This window comes from Crotalus tigris, unplaced genomic scaffold, assembly GCF_016545835.1.
Source record: "Crotalus tigris isolate CLP2741 ecotype Arizona unplaced genomic scaffold, ASM1654583v1 scf7180000024437.13266115, whole genome shotgun sequence".
Classification (NCBI taxonomy): domain Eukaryota; kingdom Metazoa; phylum Chordata; class Lepidosauria; order Squamata; family Viperidae; genus Crotalus; species Crotalus tigris.
This window is the reverse complement of record NW_024100606.1, coordinates 13,219,509-13,233,417: the sequence shown is the minus strand read 5'-3', so window position 1 is coordinate 13,233,417 and position 13,909 is coordinate 13,219,509. Positions and strand designations below refer to the sequence as shown.

At 43.6% G+C, this 13,909-nt stretch overlaps 1 protein-coding gene across 1 annotated transcript in view; it reads left to right on the top strand.

Annotated features, from left to right (window-relative positions):
* The window catches only part of LOC120302707 (dymeclin-like), a gene marked incomplete at its 5' end in the record, with an annotated part of 140,258 nt that overhangs the window by 32,591 nt on the left and 93,758 nt on the right, over nucleotides 1-13,909 (top strand). The window contains one exon of the mRNA XM_039331532.1: nucleotides 12,901-13,003. Within this exon, the coding sequence (XP_039187466.1) occupies nucleotides 12,901-13,003 (103 nt within the window). The remainder of the gene's footprint in view (nucleotides 1-12,900; nucleotides 13,004-13,909) is intronic.

The following is a 13,909-nucleotide window of genomic DNA, read 5'->3' as shown; positions in this document are numbered from 1 at the left end:
CATCTGCAGCCACTCTTATGTACCCTAAACCCCTGTATTGCGTATATTTGTAAAAATAGATCTTTGAATTAACTTTTCTCAAGGGGGGGGGGGATGTCTTCAGATTCTACTGAAATATTTGCCTGGGACTAATAGTGAAATTTGCTTTCATGGCATCCTGCAGGCATTACAGAACGAGAGCGATCCCATCAAATGACTTTAATAATGCAGCTTTCTAATATGCAGCAGACTCATTCTGTCAAATTTTTCTGAGTGATTCAGACAAAATTGTGCCAGAGGCAAGGTATGAGATTACATTAAAAAAAAAAAAAAACCCTGTATATTCATTGCTTCATTTTTTCTAAAAGGATTTTTTTTTTTTAATCCAAATGGGCCTGGAGTGCAGTGCTTCAGCCACCTCTCTGCTTCCAGTGTTCCCAATTCTAAGCCTTTTGATCAGGGAAGATGTAATAAGTCTGGGCCAGCCTTCCCTTTCGAACACTAGATTAAAAGCCCTCCCTGTCCTGGAGGCTTTGGGTAAATAGCAGGAGGAGAAGGAAGCGAAGAGCAGCCCAATTATAGCAGGACATCCCAAAGGAGTTTCAAAAGGCAACTGGACATATTAATAATAATAATAATTATTATTATTATTATTATACTTGGAATGCTACAAGTACATCAGATGGTTGAAGAAGAAAAAATGGCTTTGGAAGAATATCTGAAGAACAATGATGAAGATGCACTGAAATTAGTATATCAGGAAGGCTTACTAACTACTGGAGAGACCAAACTGGCCTACAAGAAAGACCAAATGAAGAACAGAATAGAGGCATGGGAAGACAAAGCACTACATGGCCAATACATGAAAAAAATAGCTGGGAAAGCAGATAATAATAAAACCTGGCAATGGCTAAGAGCAGGAAAATTGAAGAAAGAGACCGAGGGACTAATTCTGGCTGCACAAGACCAAGCCTTAAGGACAAATGCATACAAAGTCAAAATTGAGAAGACAGCAACAGACAGTAAGTGCCGCCTATGCAAAGAAGCTGAAGAAACAGTGGACCACTTGGTAAGCTGTTGCAAGAAGATTGCACAGACTGATTACAAGCAGCGGCATGACAAAGTAGCAACAATGGTGCATTGGAAGATCTGCAAAAAATATCATTTGCCTGTAAGCAAAAACTGGTGGGATCATAAAATAGAGAAAGTCATAGAAAATGATAAAATTAAACTGCTCTGGGACTTCAGAATTCAAACAGACAAGCACCTGCAACATAACACCCCAGACTTAACAATTGTCGATAAGAAAGACAAAAAAGTCTGGATAGTGGACGTGGCAGTGCCTGGAGATAGCAGAATAGAAGAGAAAGAACTGGAGAAGATAACAAAATACAAAGACCTACAAATAGAAATAGAAAGACTGTGGCAAAAGCAAGCAAGGGTAGTACCAATAGTCATAGGCTCCTTGGGTGCAATCCCAAAACAACTGGAGCACCACTTGAACACCATTGGCATTGACAAATTCGCTATTAGTCAATTGCAAAAGGCAGCCTTATTAGGAACTGCTTCCATCCTGCGACGATATCTGTAATACCATCAAACATCCACATCTGCCTATCCCAGGTCCTGGGTAAGGACTCGATAGGTAGAGAAAATGCCAAATCCAGTCTGAACATCTGGCTGACTGTGCGATGATCGATAATAATAGGAACTGCTTCCATCCTGCGACGATACCTGTATACCATCAAACATCCACATCTGCCTATCCCAGGTCCTTGGTAAGGACTCGATAGGTAGACAAAATGCCAAATCCAGTCTGAACATCTGGCTGACTGTGCAATGATTGATAATAATATAATGAGGAGGAGGAGGAGGAGAAGAGAAGAAGAAGAAGAAGAAGAAGAAGAAGAAGAAGAAGAAGAAGAAGAAGAAGAAGAAGAAGAAGAAGAAGAAGAAGAAGAAGAAGAAGAAGAAGAAGAAGAAGAAGAAGAAGAAGAAGAAGAAGAAGAAGTTGGAAGGGACCTTGGAGGTCATCTAGTCCAACCCCCTGCTCAGGCAGGAAACCCTGTACCATTTCAGACAAAGGATTGTCCAATCTCTTCTAAGGCAGATCTAGAACTCATAGTCACTTGGTGATTAATAATGATAATAAAGTTGGAAAGGACCTTGGTGGTCATTTAATCCAGGGGTGGGCAACCTTGGCTCTTTTATGACTCGTGGACTTCAACTCCCAGAATTCCTGAGCCAGCTGTACTGGCTCAAGAATTCTGGGAGTTGAAGTCCGCGAGTCATAAAAGAGCCAAGGTTGCCCACCCCTGATCTAGTCCAACCCCCTGCTCAGACAGGAAATCCTATACCATTTCAGACAAATGATTGTCCTATCTTTTCTAAGGTGGGACTAGAACTCATAGTCACTTGATGATTAATAATAATAATAAAGTTGGAAGGGACTTTGGAGGTCACCTAGTCCAACCCCCTGCTCAGGCAGGAAACCCTATACCATTTCGGACAAATGGCTGTCCAGTCTCTTCTTAAAAACCTCCAGTGTTGGAGCCTTCACCCCTTCTAGAGGCAGGTTGTTCCACTGGTTAATTGTTCTAACCGTCAGGAAGTTTCTCCTTAGTTCTAGGTGGCTTCTCTCCTTGATGAGTTTCCATCCGTTGCTTTTTCTTGTCCTGCCTTCGGGGGCTTTGGAGAATGGCTTGACTCCCTCTTCTTTGGGGCAGCCCCTGAGATACTGGAACATGGCTATCCTGTCCCCCCTGTCCTTCTCTTCATTAAATCTTCTGGATAATATTGTACTGGACTTTTGGCATGTTAAACAAGGAAGGGAGAATCCTGCTGCATTTTAACGTGTTCCTGTCTTTAAACAAAGTTTCCTTTCCTAGACATAGATAGTCCTCGACTTAGTGACCAAAGTCACACCGGTGTTGAAAAAAGCGACTTAATGGCCATTCTTCAGAGTTACAACCTTTGCAGCATCCCCATGATCATGTGATCAAAATTCAGAGGCTGGGCTACCAGTTCCTATTTATGACCTTGGCTGTGTCCCGGGGTTAACTCTGACCCCCTTTTCCCATCTTCTGACAAGCAAAGTCAATGAGGGAGCCGGATTCACTTAACAATCGTCTTGCTAACTTACTAACTCCAGCGATTCACTTAACAACTGAGGCAAGAAATGTCGTAAAATGGGGCAAACTCACTTAACAAATGTCTCACTTAACGACGGAAATGTGGGGTTCAAGTGTGATCAAAAGTCGAGGGCTGCCTGTATATATAATAATAGTAATAAAGTTGGAAGGGACCTTGGAGGTCATCTAGTCTAACCCCCTGCTCAGGCAGGAAACCCTATACCATTTCGGACAAATGGCTGTCCAGTTTCTTCTTTAAAACTTCCATATCTGTATACAAATAGTCCTTGATTTACAACTAGTCACTTAGCGACTGTTTATGGTTTATGATTACCACCGTTCAAGGTTGTGATGGAGGGAAAAAGGGATTTACAACCCAAACTTGAAGTTGGCATCTTGGGGGGGGGGGGATTTGGGGCATTCATAGCTACTGGCAGTGTCCAGCAGTCACATAACTACAATTTATGACCTTTTTCTTTTAACAGCAATTGGTGTTTACTTCTGGTTTCCAGCAAAAAAACGCCCCCTACAGAACAAAGGATTTGCTTAACAACCACCGCAAAAAAAAAAGGACGTAAAATTGGGCCGCGCCCTGTGATATGACCCGTTTTACAACAATTATGGCTCACAACCAAAATTTCAGGCTGAGTTACGATTGTAAGTGGAGGTTTACCTGCAATCTGTTGCGTTGGTTTCCCGCCACTCCGAATGCAAGGCAGGCTTCTGGATTTCTTCCACCTTTTTAAATTAGCGTATTTTCCCTTCCTTCTGCCTCTGCCATCACCCCTGCAAAGGGGATGTTAACTTAAAAAGTGAGAGATGAATCTTTTTCTTCCCCTGTCAGATTCTGGGATCATATACTCTTAGTCTCTAGTGCAGGGGTCTTCCAGCCTGGCCCTTTTATGACTTCTGGACTTCAACTCGCAGAATTCCTCAGCCAGGCACGTGCCTGGCTGAGGAATTCTGGGAGTTGAAGTCCACAAGTCATAAAAGGGCCAAGGTGGAAGACCCCTAGCTGGATGTTAGGACTTTGCTGTTGAGACTCATTTGGCATAATAAAGTGAAGTTGTGAAATGCAGACATGAAATTGTAAAATTGGAGTATCCCCTGCCAAGTATATAAAAGTCTTTGTTTTTCCCAAAAAAAAAGCTATAGCTTTTTAAAAATGCTCGCTGCATTTTGTAAGATATAAATATGTTTATCCAACATTTGGAACCCATTTTTCTTTTGTCATTATATAAAAATGCTGACCCTTAAATCCTTCTTGGATTCCCGTTGAATTCAGAATATACGTTCTTTTTCAACCAGCACCAGCAAAAATGTGACGGACTTCTTGATGGATTGATTTAATTTTGCGAAAGAGTGACTGTTTTCATTTTAAAGTCATGTTTGGCTCATTTTATTTCAGCTTTCAGAGAACGTATCACGTTTCTTGTATGGAAATGAGATGGATTTCCACATAAATGGAATACAGTGTCAATCTAATTAGGGGGTCCCTTGGGCCCCAGACTTTTTGTCCGTGATAATTCTTCTTCTTCTTGTGCCCTATCCATTATCGGACACTGGCGATCATGTTAGTGATCCTGTTTTTATCGGCAGCCACACCAAAAAGTACTGCTGAGTTTTGTCCAAACCACTCCCTTAGATTTTGAAGCCACAATATTTTTCTTCTGCCTGGACCTCATTTGCCTTCCATCTTTCCCTGGAGGATTAAATGGAGTATGCCGTATTTCTCGTGAGTGTCGCGTCACATGTTCGAAATATTCTAACTTTCGTTTTTTAATTGTTTTGATGATTTCCCTGGGCTTTCCCGGGCGCCTGATCACCTCCTCATTTCTGATCTTGTCAACCCAGCTTCTACGTAACAGCCGCCTGTAGATCCCCATTTCAGATGCTTCTGGTCACTTCAGGTGGCCTTCGGTCAGAGAGACCCACTCTCTACTCCATAGAGCAGGATAGGAAAAATAGAGCATCTGACAAGCCTTATTTTCAGTCTTAGGCTTCTGTCGTGACTGCAGAAGACCTTTTTCATTCTGAAGAATGCTGTTGGAGCTTTCTCTATCCTTGTCTTTACTCAGAGATAATAAAGAAGGGGGGGGGACTTTTATAGACAAAGGCTCTCTTGCTCCATCTGGCCAACTTCTCCTGAAAACTTAACTTTTTGCTGACTTAACCTGATCCAGCTCTCACTTTAACAGCAGATATCCAGAATTGATTGAAGAATGTTGCAGGTGCCTTAGTTTGTTTTGGCCATGTTGTCCGCTTAATCTCCTAGACCAGTGGTGGCGAACCTATGGCACGCGACCCAGAGGCGGCACTCGGAGCCCTCTCTGTGGACACGCGTGCCTCCGCCACCAGCAGCAAGTCCATCAGGCCGCCACCGCCGCCCGGAGCAGGAGCCCCGCCCAGCACAAAGGAGGCGAAGCGGCCGACTAGCAAGTTTGAATAAAAGTGGTAGAGCAGAGGTCACCAACCATTGTCGATTGGGGGACTGGAAGAAAAGGGAGGGGGAAGCATTTTACATGCGTGCATGTGCGCAGGGGGCCGCAAGCATGCACGTGCTGCAAATGGGGCGGGGCTAGTGCCTGCGTGATACTTACTAGCCATGCTCCGTTCTTGCGGGATGCAGCGCCTTATATCTGCACTCCGCGGCGTGGTGGTGGCCATTTTTGCACTTTGCAGTACGGTGGCCCATTTTTGCACCCCCGGTTTTTGCGTGCCAGAGGCAGCATCAGAGGCACCTCTCTGCCCCCCCATGAGGGCACCACAATGCTGATGCGGCCCTGGCACTTTGCGATAAATAAGTGTCTTTTGGGTTGCGGTTTGGGCACTCGGTCTGTAAAAGGTTCGCCATCACTGTACTAGACGTAGTTAGGAAATTGGAAGTGCCAGGGCTACAAAGAAACATTTTCCCTTGTTTTGATAAAAAGAAAGGAACTTAAAGAATTAACGTGACGAGTCTTGAATGGAGATCGACTTACGGCCACAATTGAGCCCAAAATTTCCATTGCTAAGTGAGACATTTGTTCAGTGAGTTTTGTCTCATTTTACGACCTTCCTTGCCACAACCTGCCTCCAGAAGCGGTGAATGCCCCAACACGGGAAGTTTTTAAGAAGAGACTGGACAGCCATTTGTCTGAAATGGCGTAGGGTTTCCTGCCTGAGCAGGGGGTTGGCCTAGATGATCTCCAAGGTCCCTTCCACCTTATTATTATTATTAGTTACTAAGTAAATCACTGCAGTTGTTAAGCGAGTCGCACACGGTTGTTAATTGAACCTGGCTTCCCCATTGACTTTGTCAGGAAGTCGCAAAAGGGGATCACATGACACTGCAACCGTCGTAACTATGAGTCAGTTGCCGAGCGTCCGAATTTGGATCACGTGACCCCAGGGATGCTGCAATGGGTCGTAAGTGTGAAAAACAGTCCCGAGTCGTATTTTTCAGTGCCGCTGTAACTTCTTATGTAAGAAGCGAATTGTGCGTCCTCCTACACTTCCTTCGCCCTTACTCTCTGAGTTTAGTCAGGCGAGTAGTTCTGCGTAACGTCTCTCAGCCCTCCGATGTAGGGTCAGTTCCCTCCCAGGTCAAAGTCCACCGTTTCACATGGCTTAAAAACAGAGAAGATGGAATTGACAATCTAGAGCAGAGGTGGGGAACAATGGCGCCCTTTATGACTGGTGGACTTCAACTCCCAGAATTCCTGAGCCAGCTTTGCTGGCTCAGGAATTCTGGGAGTTGAAGTCCACCAGTCATAAAGGGTGCCATCTTTTCCTTACCTCTGATCTGGACCATTCACTTCAGCTTCCTCGTGCTGGAATCCAAATTAAAGCTTCCCAGACGGATGACTTGCAGCCTCAGACATCAGCTGGCGGAAATCTCATCCTCTGTACACTTAATTGATTTCTCTGCCTAAATGCTTTTTTTATAGTTAGGAACTATTTAAAATATTTAGCTGGGCTCTGCCTGCCATAACTCAGATTCATTGTTTTGTGTCCCGTTTTCCTATTGGACGTTTTAGTTCCGCTTGGGTCCAGTCCACCATTCCCTCCCTACCCAACGACTGGTTTGGCCCAGGGGTTGGATCTGGGCCCAAAGCTCCTGATGTGTCGACTGGCACCTGTCAATTCCAGGCAGGGGATTATGTAGCCTTCGTGTTAATCAGTCCAAGAGATACTGTCAAGTCTCAGGTCTTCCTTCCTTCTCCACTGTTTTTCTAAATTCATCTTATCAATTAGGAGCTGATCGTTTTGGTCACCAAGATGTAAAAACGATGTTGAGACTCTAGAAAGAGTGCAGAGAAGAGCAACAAAGATGATTAGGGGACTGGAGGCTAAAACATATAAGGAAAGGCTGCTGGAATTGGGTCTGTCTAGTTTAATGAAGAGAAGGACGAGGGGGGACATGATAGCAGCCTTCCAGTATCTCAGGGGCTGCCCCAAAGAAGAGGGAGTCAAGCTATTCTCCAAAGCCGCTGAAGGCAGCACAAGAAGCAACGGATGGAAACTAATCAAGGAGAGAAGCAACTTGGAACTAAGGAGAAACTTCCTGACAGTGAGAACAATTAGCCAGTGGAACAACCTGCCTCCAGAAGCGGAGAATGCTCCAACACTGGAAGTTTTTAAGAAGAGACTGGACAGCCATTTGTCCGAAATGGTACAGGGGTTCCTGCCTGAGCAGGAGGTTGGATTAGATGACCTCCAAGGTCCAGCAACCATTCTTCATATGTTTTAGCCTCCAGTCCCCTAATCATCTTTGTTGCTCTTCTCTGCACTCTTTCTAGAGTCTCAACATCTTTTTTACATCGTGGTGACCAAAACTGGATGCAGGATTCCAAGTGTGGCCTTACCAAGGCCTTGTAAAGCGGTATTAACCCTTCACGTGATCCTGATTCTGTCCCTGTGGTAATGCAGCCCAGCATTGAATTGGCTTTTTTGGCAGCTGCAGCACACGGGTGGCTCCTATTTAAGGGATTGTCCACTGGGACTCCAGGATCCCTCACAGTTCTACTATTGAGCAAGGAAAGTTGTTGGTAAGCATGTGTAATTGGCCTGTAATTGCCTGGTGCTGCCCCATTATTATTACATCCATTTTTTTATATACACATAACTCAAGGCGGTAATCACTTTTAATATTCCAGCCTCCCTATTTTCCCCACAATAGCAACTTTGGGCTTGGGCTGTGCCCAAAATCACACACAGCCAGCTTGCCTGCCTAAGGGAGCCCTGGGACTGTGTCTCCTGCTTTCTAGGCCAGCACTCTGACCTCTGCATCAAACTGGCTCCCACATCTATCCCATCCAGGGGTTCTCAACCTTGGCAACTTTAAGACTTGTGGACTTCAACTCCCAGAATTCCTCAGCCAGCTTTGCTGGCTGAGGAATTCTGGGAGTTGAAGTCCACAAGTCTTAAAGTTGCCAAGGTTGAGAACCCCTGATCTAATCCATCTGTGTGGCCACTTCGCTGTCATGTCATCAGAGTTTAATTAGTACGACATGAGAGTTCCTTACAGATCTGTCAAAGAAATCAAGTTAAATTATGTCTACCGCATTCCCACAATGTGTTAAGGAAGTTATCCCCCCCCCAAAAAAAAAGTTAGTCTGGATAGTTAGTTAGTCTGCTGAATATATTAGTCTGCTGGATAAACCCATTTGTAGTAATAATTACGTTATTTTCAATGTACTTTTGCATTGATTTTTGTTACACTCCATTCCATAATCTTCCCAAATCACCTCCTTTTTGAACGCAAGAACATTGACTTTCCTTGTTTACCTATTAAATTATAAACGAAGAGCTTAACCTTCTTTTATTTTCCATACACTAAACATAGTATGTAGATAATAGTGGTCACTAATTTTATGAATCGGTGCTGTTTCTGAATTTATTTATTTATTTTTTAATCGAGAGAGGTTTGAGAGACCATTTCAGCAGCAGTCCCAAGTCTTTATCTGAAATCTGTATTTTGGGCTTAATGATTAACTTTGGTGAACCACTTTATTTAATGGCATGACATCTGTAGCTAGGAGAAAAAGAATTTCTTGTGAGTTGTTTTTTGAAGGGAAGGGAAACAGAGCCTCTGTTTTCCTGCTAACTGCAAACACCGTCAAACGTCATTATCCTGCGAAGTGAATTGCTTGGAAAGCTAAACTTGCTTTGATCAGCCTGGGTAACAGATAAATAGCTTGTATCTTCTAAATCAGGGGTCTTCCAACTTGGCCCTTTGATGACTTGTGGACTTCAACTCCCAGGATTCCTCAGTCGGCCATTTTGATGAAACTGCGGGCTTGGATCCAGACCAGGGGTCTTCAACACTTGGCCCTTTGATGACTTGTGGACTTCAACTCCCAGAATTCTTCAGCCAGGCACGCGTGCCTGGCTGAGGAATTCTGGGAGTTGAAGTCCACAAGTCATCAAAGGGCCAAGTTGGAAGACCCCCTGCTCTAAATAATGTTTACAGGCAGCCCTCCAGCCCAATATTTCTCTTGCTAAGCAAGGCAGTTGTTAACTGAATTTTGCCTCATTTTACAGCCTTTCTTGCCACCGTTGTTAAATGAATCACGGCAGTTGATAACAGTAAGACGGTCATTAAACCAATCTGGCTTCCCCATGGACTCAGCTTGTGAGAAAGTCGGAAAAGGGGATCACGTGATCCCAGGACACACTGCGACCGTCATAAAGATGAGTCAGTTGCCAAGCACCCGAATTTTGATCAGGCGACCCTAGGGGTGGCGCGAAGGCCGTAAGTGTGAAAACCGGCCATAAGTCACTTTTTTCAACGTCGTCGTAACTCTGAACGGTCACTAAATGAATTGTAAGTTGAGGACTGTCTGTATTGGCGGTAGAGTTTGAATAAGCTGTTAGGTGTTCTTTTTCTTGGACAGACGCCTAATGAAGATAGTATTCAAATCAATACATGCCTAAAATAGAGATAGAAATAATAAGTTAAATATTTCACGGGTGCTCCACCTTCCACCACCTTCCTCCTGGAAAGCTGTGTTTTGCTTCCTGAAATTAATTCTCAAACCCACGTTACACTGACACATACACAATACTTTGCTACGGTTTTCTTGATGGCTTTTGGAAGAGACAGTGAGACTCGGGGGGGGGCGTCCAGAAAGCAATGAGAAGCCAGTAGTCCCAAAGGGGGCTTTGTCCAAAGACAACTGGACTTATTTTGTTTTTCCTTGAAGGCGTTTCGCTTCTCATCCAAGAAGCTTTGTCAGTTCTGACTGATCTGGAGAAGCTTCTTGGTTCTTGAGTCAGAAGAAGAAAAAAAACGGGAGACATGGTAGCAGTGTTCCAGTATTTGAGGGGCTGCCACAAAGAAGAGGAGGGGGTCACGTTATTCTCCAAAGCACCAGAGGGCAGGACGAGAAACAACGGTTGGAAACTGACCAAAGAGAGAAGCAACCTGGAATTATGGAGAAACTTCTTGACAAGGAGGACAATTAACCAGTGGAACAGCTGGCCACCAGAAATCGTGGGCATTCCATTGCTGGAGGTTTTTAAGAAGAGGCTAGACAATCACTTGTCTGAAATGGTATAGGACTCCTGCTTAAACGGGGCTGGACTAGAAGACCTCCAAGGTCCCTTCCAGCTTCTATTCTATTCTATTCCTGTTTTAATTCTGTTCTATTATCTAATTCTATTCTATTCTATTATCTAATTCTATTCTCATTCTATTCTATTCTATTCCTGTTTTAATTCTGTTCTATTATCTAATTCTATTCTATTATCTAATTCTATTCTATTCTATTCTATTATCTAATTCTATTCTATTCTCATTCTATATTCTATTCTATTCCATTCCATTCCATTCTATTCTCTATTCTATTCTATTCCATTCCATTCCATTCCATTCTTGGACGAGAAGCGAAACCTCTTCATGGAAAAACACGAAAGTCCATCTGCCTCTTGAAAAAGCATCTTTGGCACAGCCATTGACCTGGATGACTGAGAATCTCCATAGACAAGAAATCGGTTGCATTTACCAAATTTGGGGAGAGCAGTGAAAACACTACTGACTTCCTGAAGCATGGAAGCTCCTGTCCATCTTTTTCCAACGTTCAAGAGCACCAAAGTTGATAAAACGAGAGCTAGGTCAGATCCGGGGTCAGGATCCCTAATCCCTGCAGATGCATTGCTGCCCTAGATACTTTTGAACCTCTACACCTGTTCCCACAGTCCTTGTCTACCCTGCAGTGTGGAATTTGAATAAAGTTATATATACAGGCAGTCCTGGGCGTACAACCATTCATTTAGTGACTGTTCAAAGTTCCAGCGTCATTGAAAAAAACAATGTAGGGCCGTTTTCACACAACTGTTCCAGCATCCCCCTCTCCCCATGATCAAAGTTCAGACCCTTGGCCAGTGGCAAGCATTCGTTATGATAGTTCAGGGGTAGGCAACCTTGGCTCTTTTATGACTTGTGGACTTCAACTCCCAGAGTTCCTGAGCCAGCATAGGGAAACTATGGCCCCCTCATTACTCGTGGACTTCAACTCCCAGAATTCCTGAGCCAGCCGTGCTGAGGGGAAAGGGAGAGGTTTCCTAGCTGAGCCAGGCTGGCTCAGGAATTCTGGGAGTTGAAGTCCACAAGTCATAAAAGAGCCCAGGTTGCCTACCTTGCACGGTCCCGTGTGATCTGCATTTGTAACCTTCCCAGCAGGATTCTGACAAACAAAGTCAATGTGGGGGAAGCCAGATTTGCTTAATGACTGCACGATCCACTTAGCGACGGGAGCCATTCGCTTAATCACTGCGCAGGGAAAGTTTGTGAATTGGGGCAAAACTCACTTAACAAACCGCCTCATTTAGCAGTGGTAATTTTGGTCTCAGCTGTGATTTTAAGTCTGGGGTTCTGGGGTTTCCAATCCTATTTCTTTGCCCCCCTGACGCTTTTGAAGGTCTGCAAAGCTCATCTTTTGGAAGGCTGCAGGTGGATGGAAAACCGAAGGCATTTTTGACAACTAAAATGTTGGGGTAACTAAAGGAAACCGTAGTGGATTTTTCATTTTTCCACAAGGACATTTTGGAGAGGTTCAGCAGAAAAAACGTAGGGCTGGCTTTTGAATTAGAAATATTAACATTAACCCTTGGTTCATTTTTTTTTTAATTCGTGGTAGGTGGATATACTTTTAAGCCAGGGGTTCTCAACCTTGGCAACTTTAAGACTTGTGGACTTCAACTCCCAGAATTCCTGAGCCAGCAAAGCTGGCTGAGGAATTCTGGGAGTTGAAATCCACAAGTCTTAAAATTGCCAAGGTTGAGAAGCCCTGTTTAAGCCATCAAGCATCCTAAGATTGTGGCAAAAAAAAAAAAAAAAGTCAGAATAAATGCTCAACTTGATAGCAGGGATGAAGGGAAATTTCATGAAAAAAAAAAGGAAATATCCAAGTTCTTTACCTTGAATTGTGGTTCTGGATTAACTTATATCTGCAGGGTCTCCTTGCAGTCCAAACACAATGTTTGTTTTGTCATCTACCTTGGAAATGTTCTGCTTTCAAACTAAATATGTCCTTTGTAGAATTCAATTTCTGAGAAAACACTTTATAAACTCTTTTTTTTTTTTTAAAAAAAGTTACCTCTACAAGGTAAAGTCTGCACTGGTGTTTCTTAAGCCTGGCAGCTTGGAACATATATGGACTTCAACTCCCAGAATTCCCTAGGGCACACATCTTCAAGTTGCCAAGCTAGAGAAACACTGCGCTAAATTGTTCCATAAAAACAGAACACCTTCCGTTGATTCCTATGAAAACAATATACTTTTTTTTTTCCTTCCCTTCCCCTCCAGCTTGTTTTCCTTGTTGTCCAAAAAGCACAACAAAGTTTTGGAACAGGCCACGCAGTCTTTGAGAAGTTCCCCGTCTGCTCCTGAGTCTCCACTTCCAGATTACGTGAGTATCGAACATAATCTTTTAAGGAAGAAGTCAAAATACATCCCCTCAGTTTGCCCAAGTCTATTAAAGAGTGTGACAACCTAGCAACCACCATCACCAAAATATAGGAAGTTTGACTGGTGACATCATGTCTGAAACTCCCTAAAAGATATTTTTTTTAAAAAAAAACCTTGCAAATGGCAAAATGAGAACTATGGTATTTTTAGCAAACATTTTATTCTAGTTTTCCTATCCTGAGCATTTGCAAATGGTTCCCGCTGCAGTAGGATTGTCAGTGGAAGGAAGAACACAATTGATAACAATATGATAAAACAGTGACGCCTCTAGCATGCCCTGAAAACAAGCCTCTGTCCTTAAGTAGCAAAAGGACAGGTCTGGTTTCCAATGTAGCATTAAGAGCCGATTTGTGTTGTGATGACGGCACCAGGCTAGACACAGGTAGGCTGTGAGTTTTAGACCCACCTTTGGGTCAGCCACTGACAGAGGGATAGAATCAAGATCACGTGAAGCGTTAATACCACTTTACAAAGCCTTGGTAAGGACCCACTTGGAATATGGCATCCAGTTTTAGTCACCACGATGTAAAAAAGATGTTGAGACTCTAGAAAGAGTACAGAGAAGAGCAACAAAGATGATCAGGGGACTGGAGGCTAAAACATATAAGGAACGGTTGCTAGAATTGGGGATGTCTAGTTTAATGAAGAGAAGGATGAGGGGGGACAGGATAGCAGTCTTCCAGTATCTCAGGGGCTGCCCCAACGAAGAGGGAGTCAAGCTATTCTCCAAAGCACCTGAAGGCAGGACAAGATGCAATGGATGGAAATTCATCAAGGAGAGAAGCAACCTAGAACTAAGGAGAAACTTCCTGACAGTTAGAACAATTAACTGGTGGAACAACCTGCC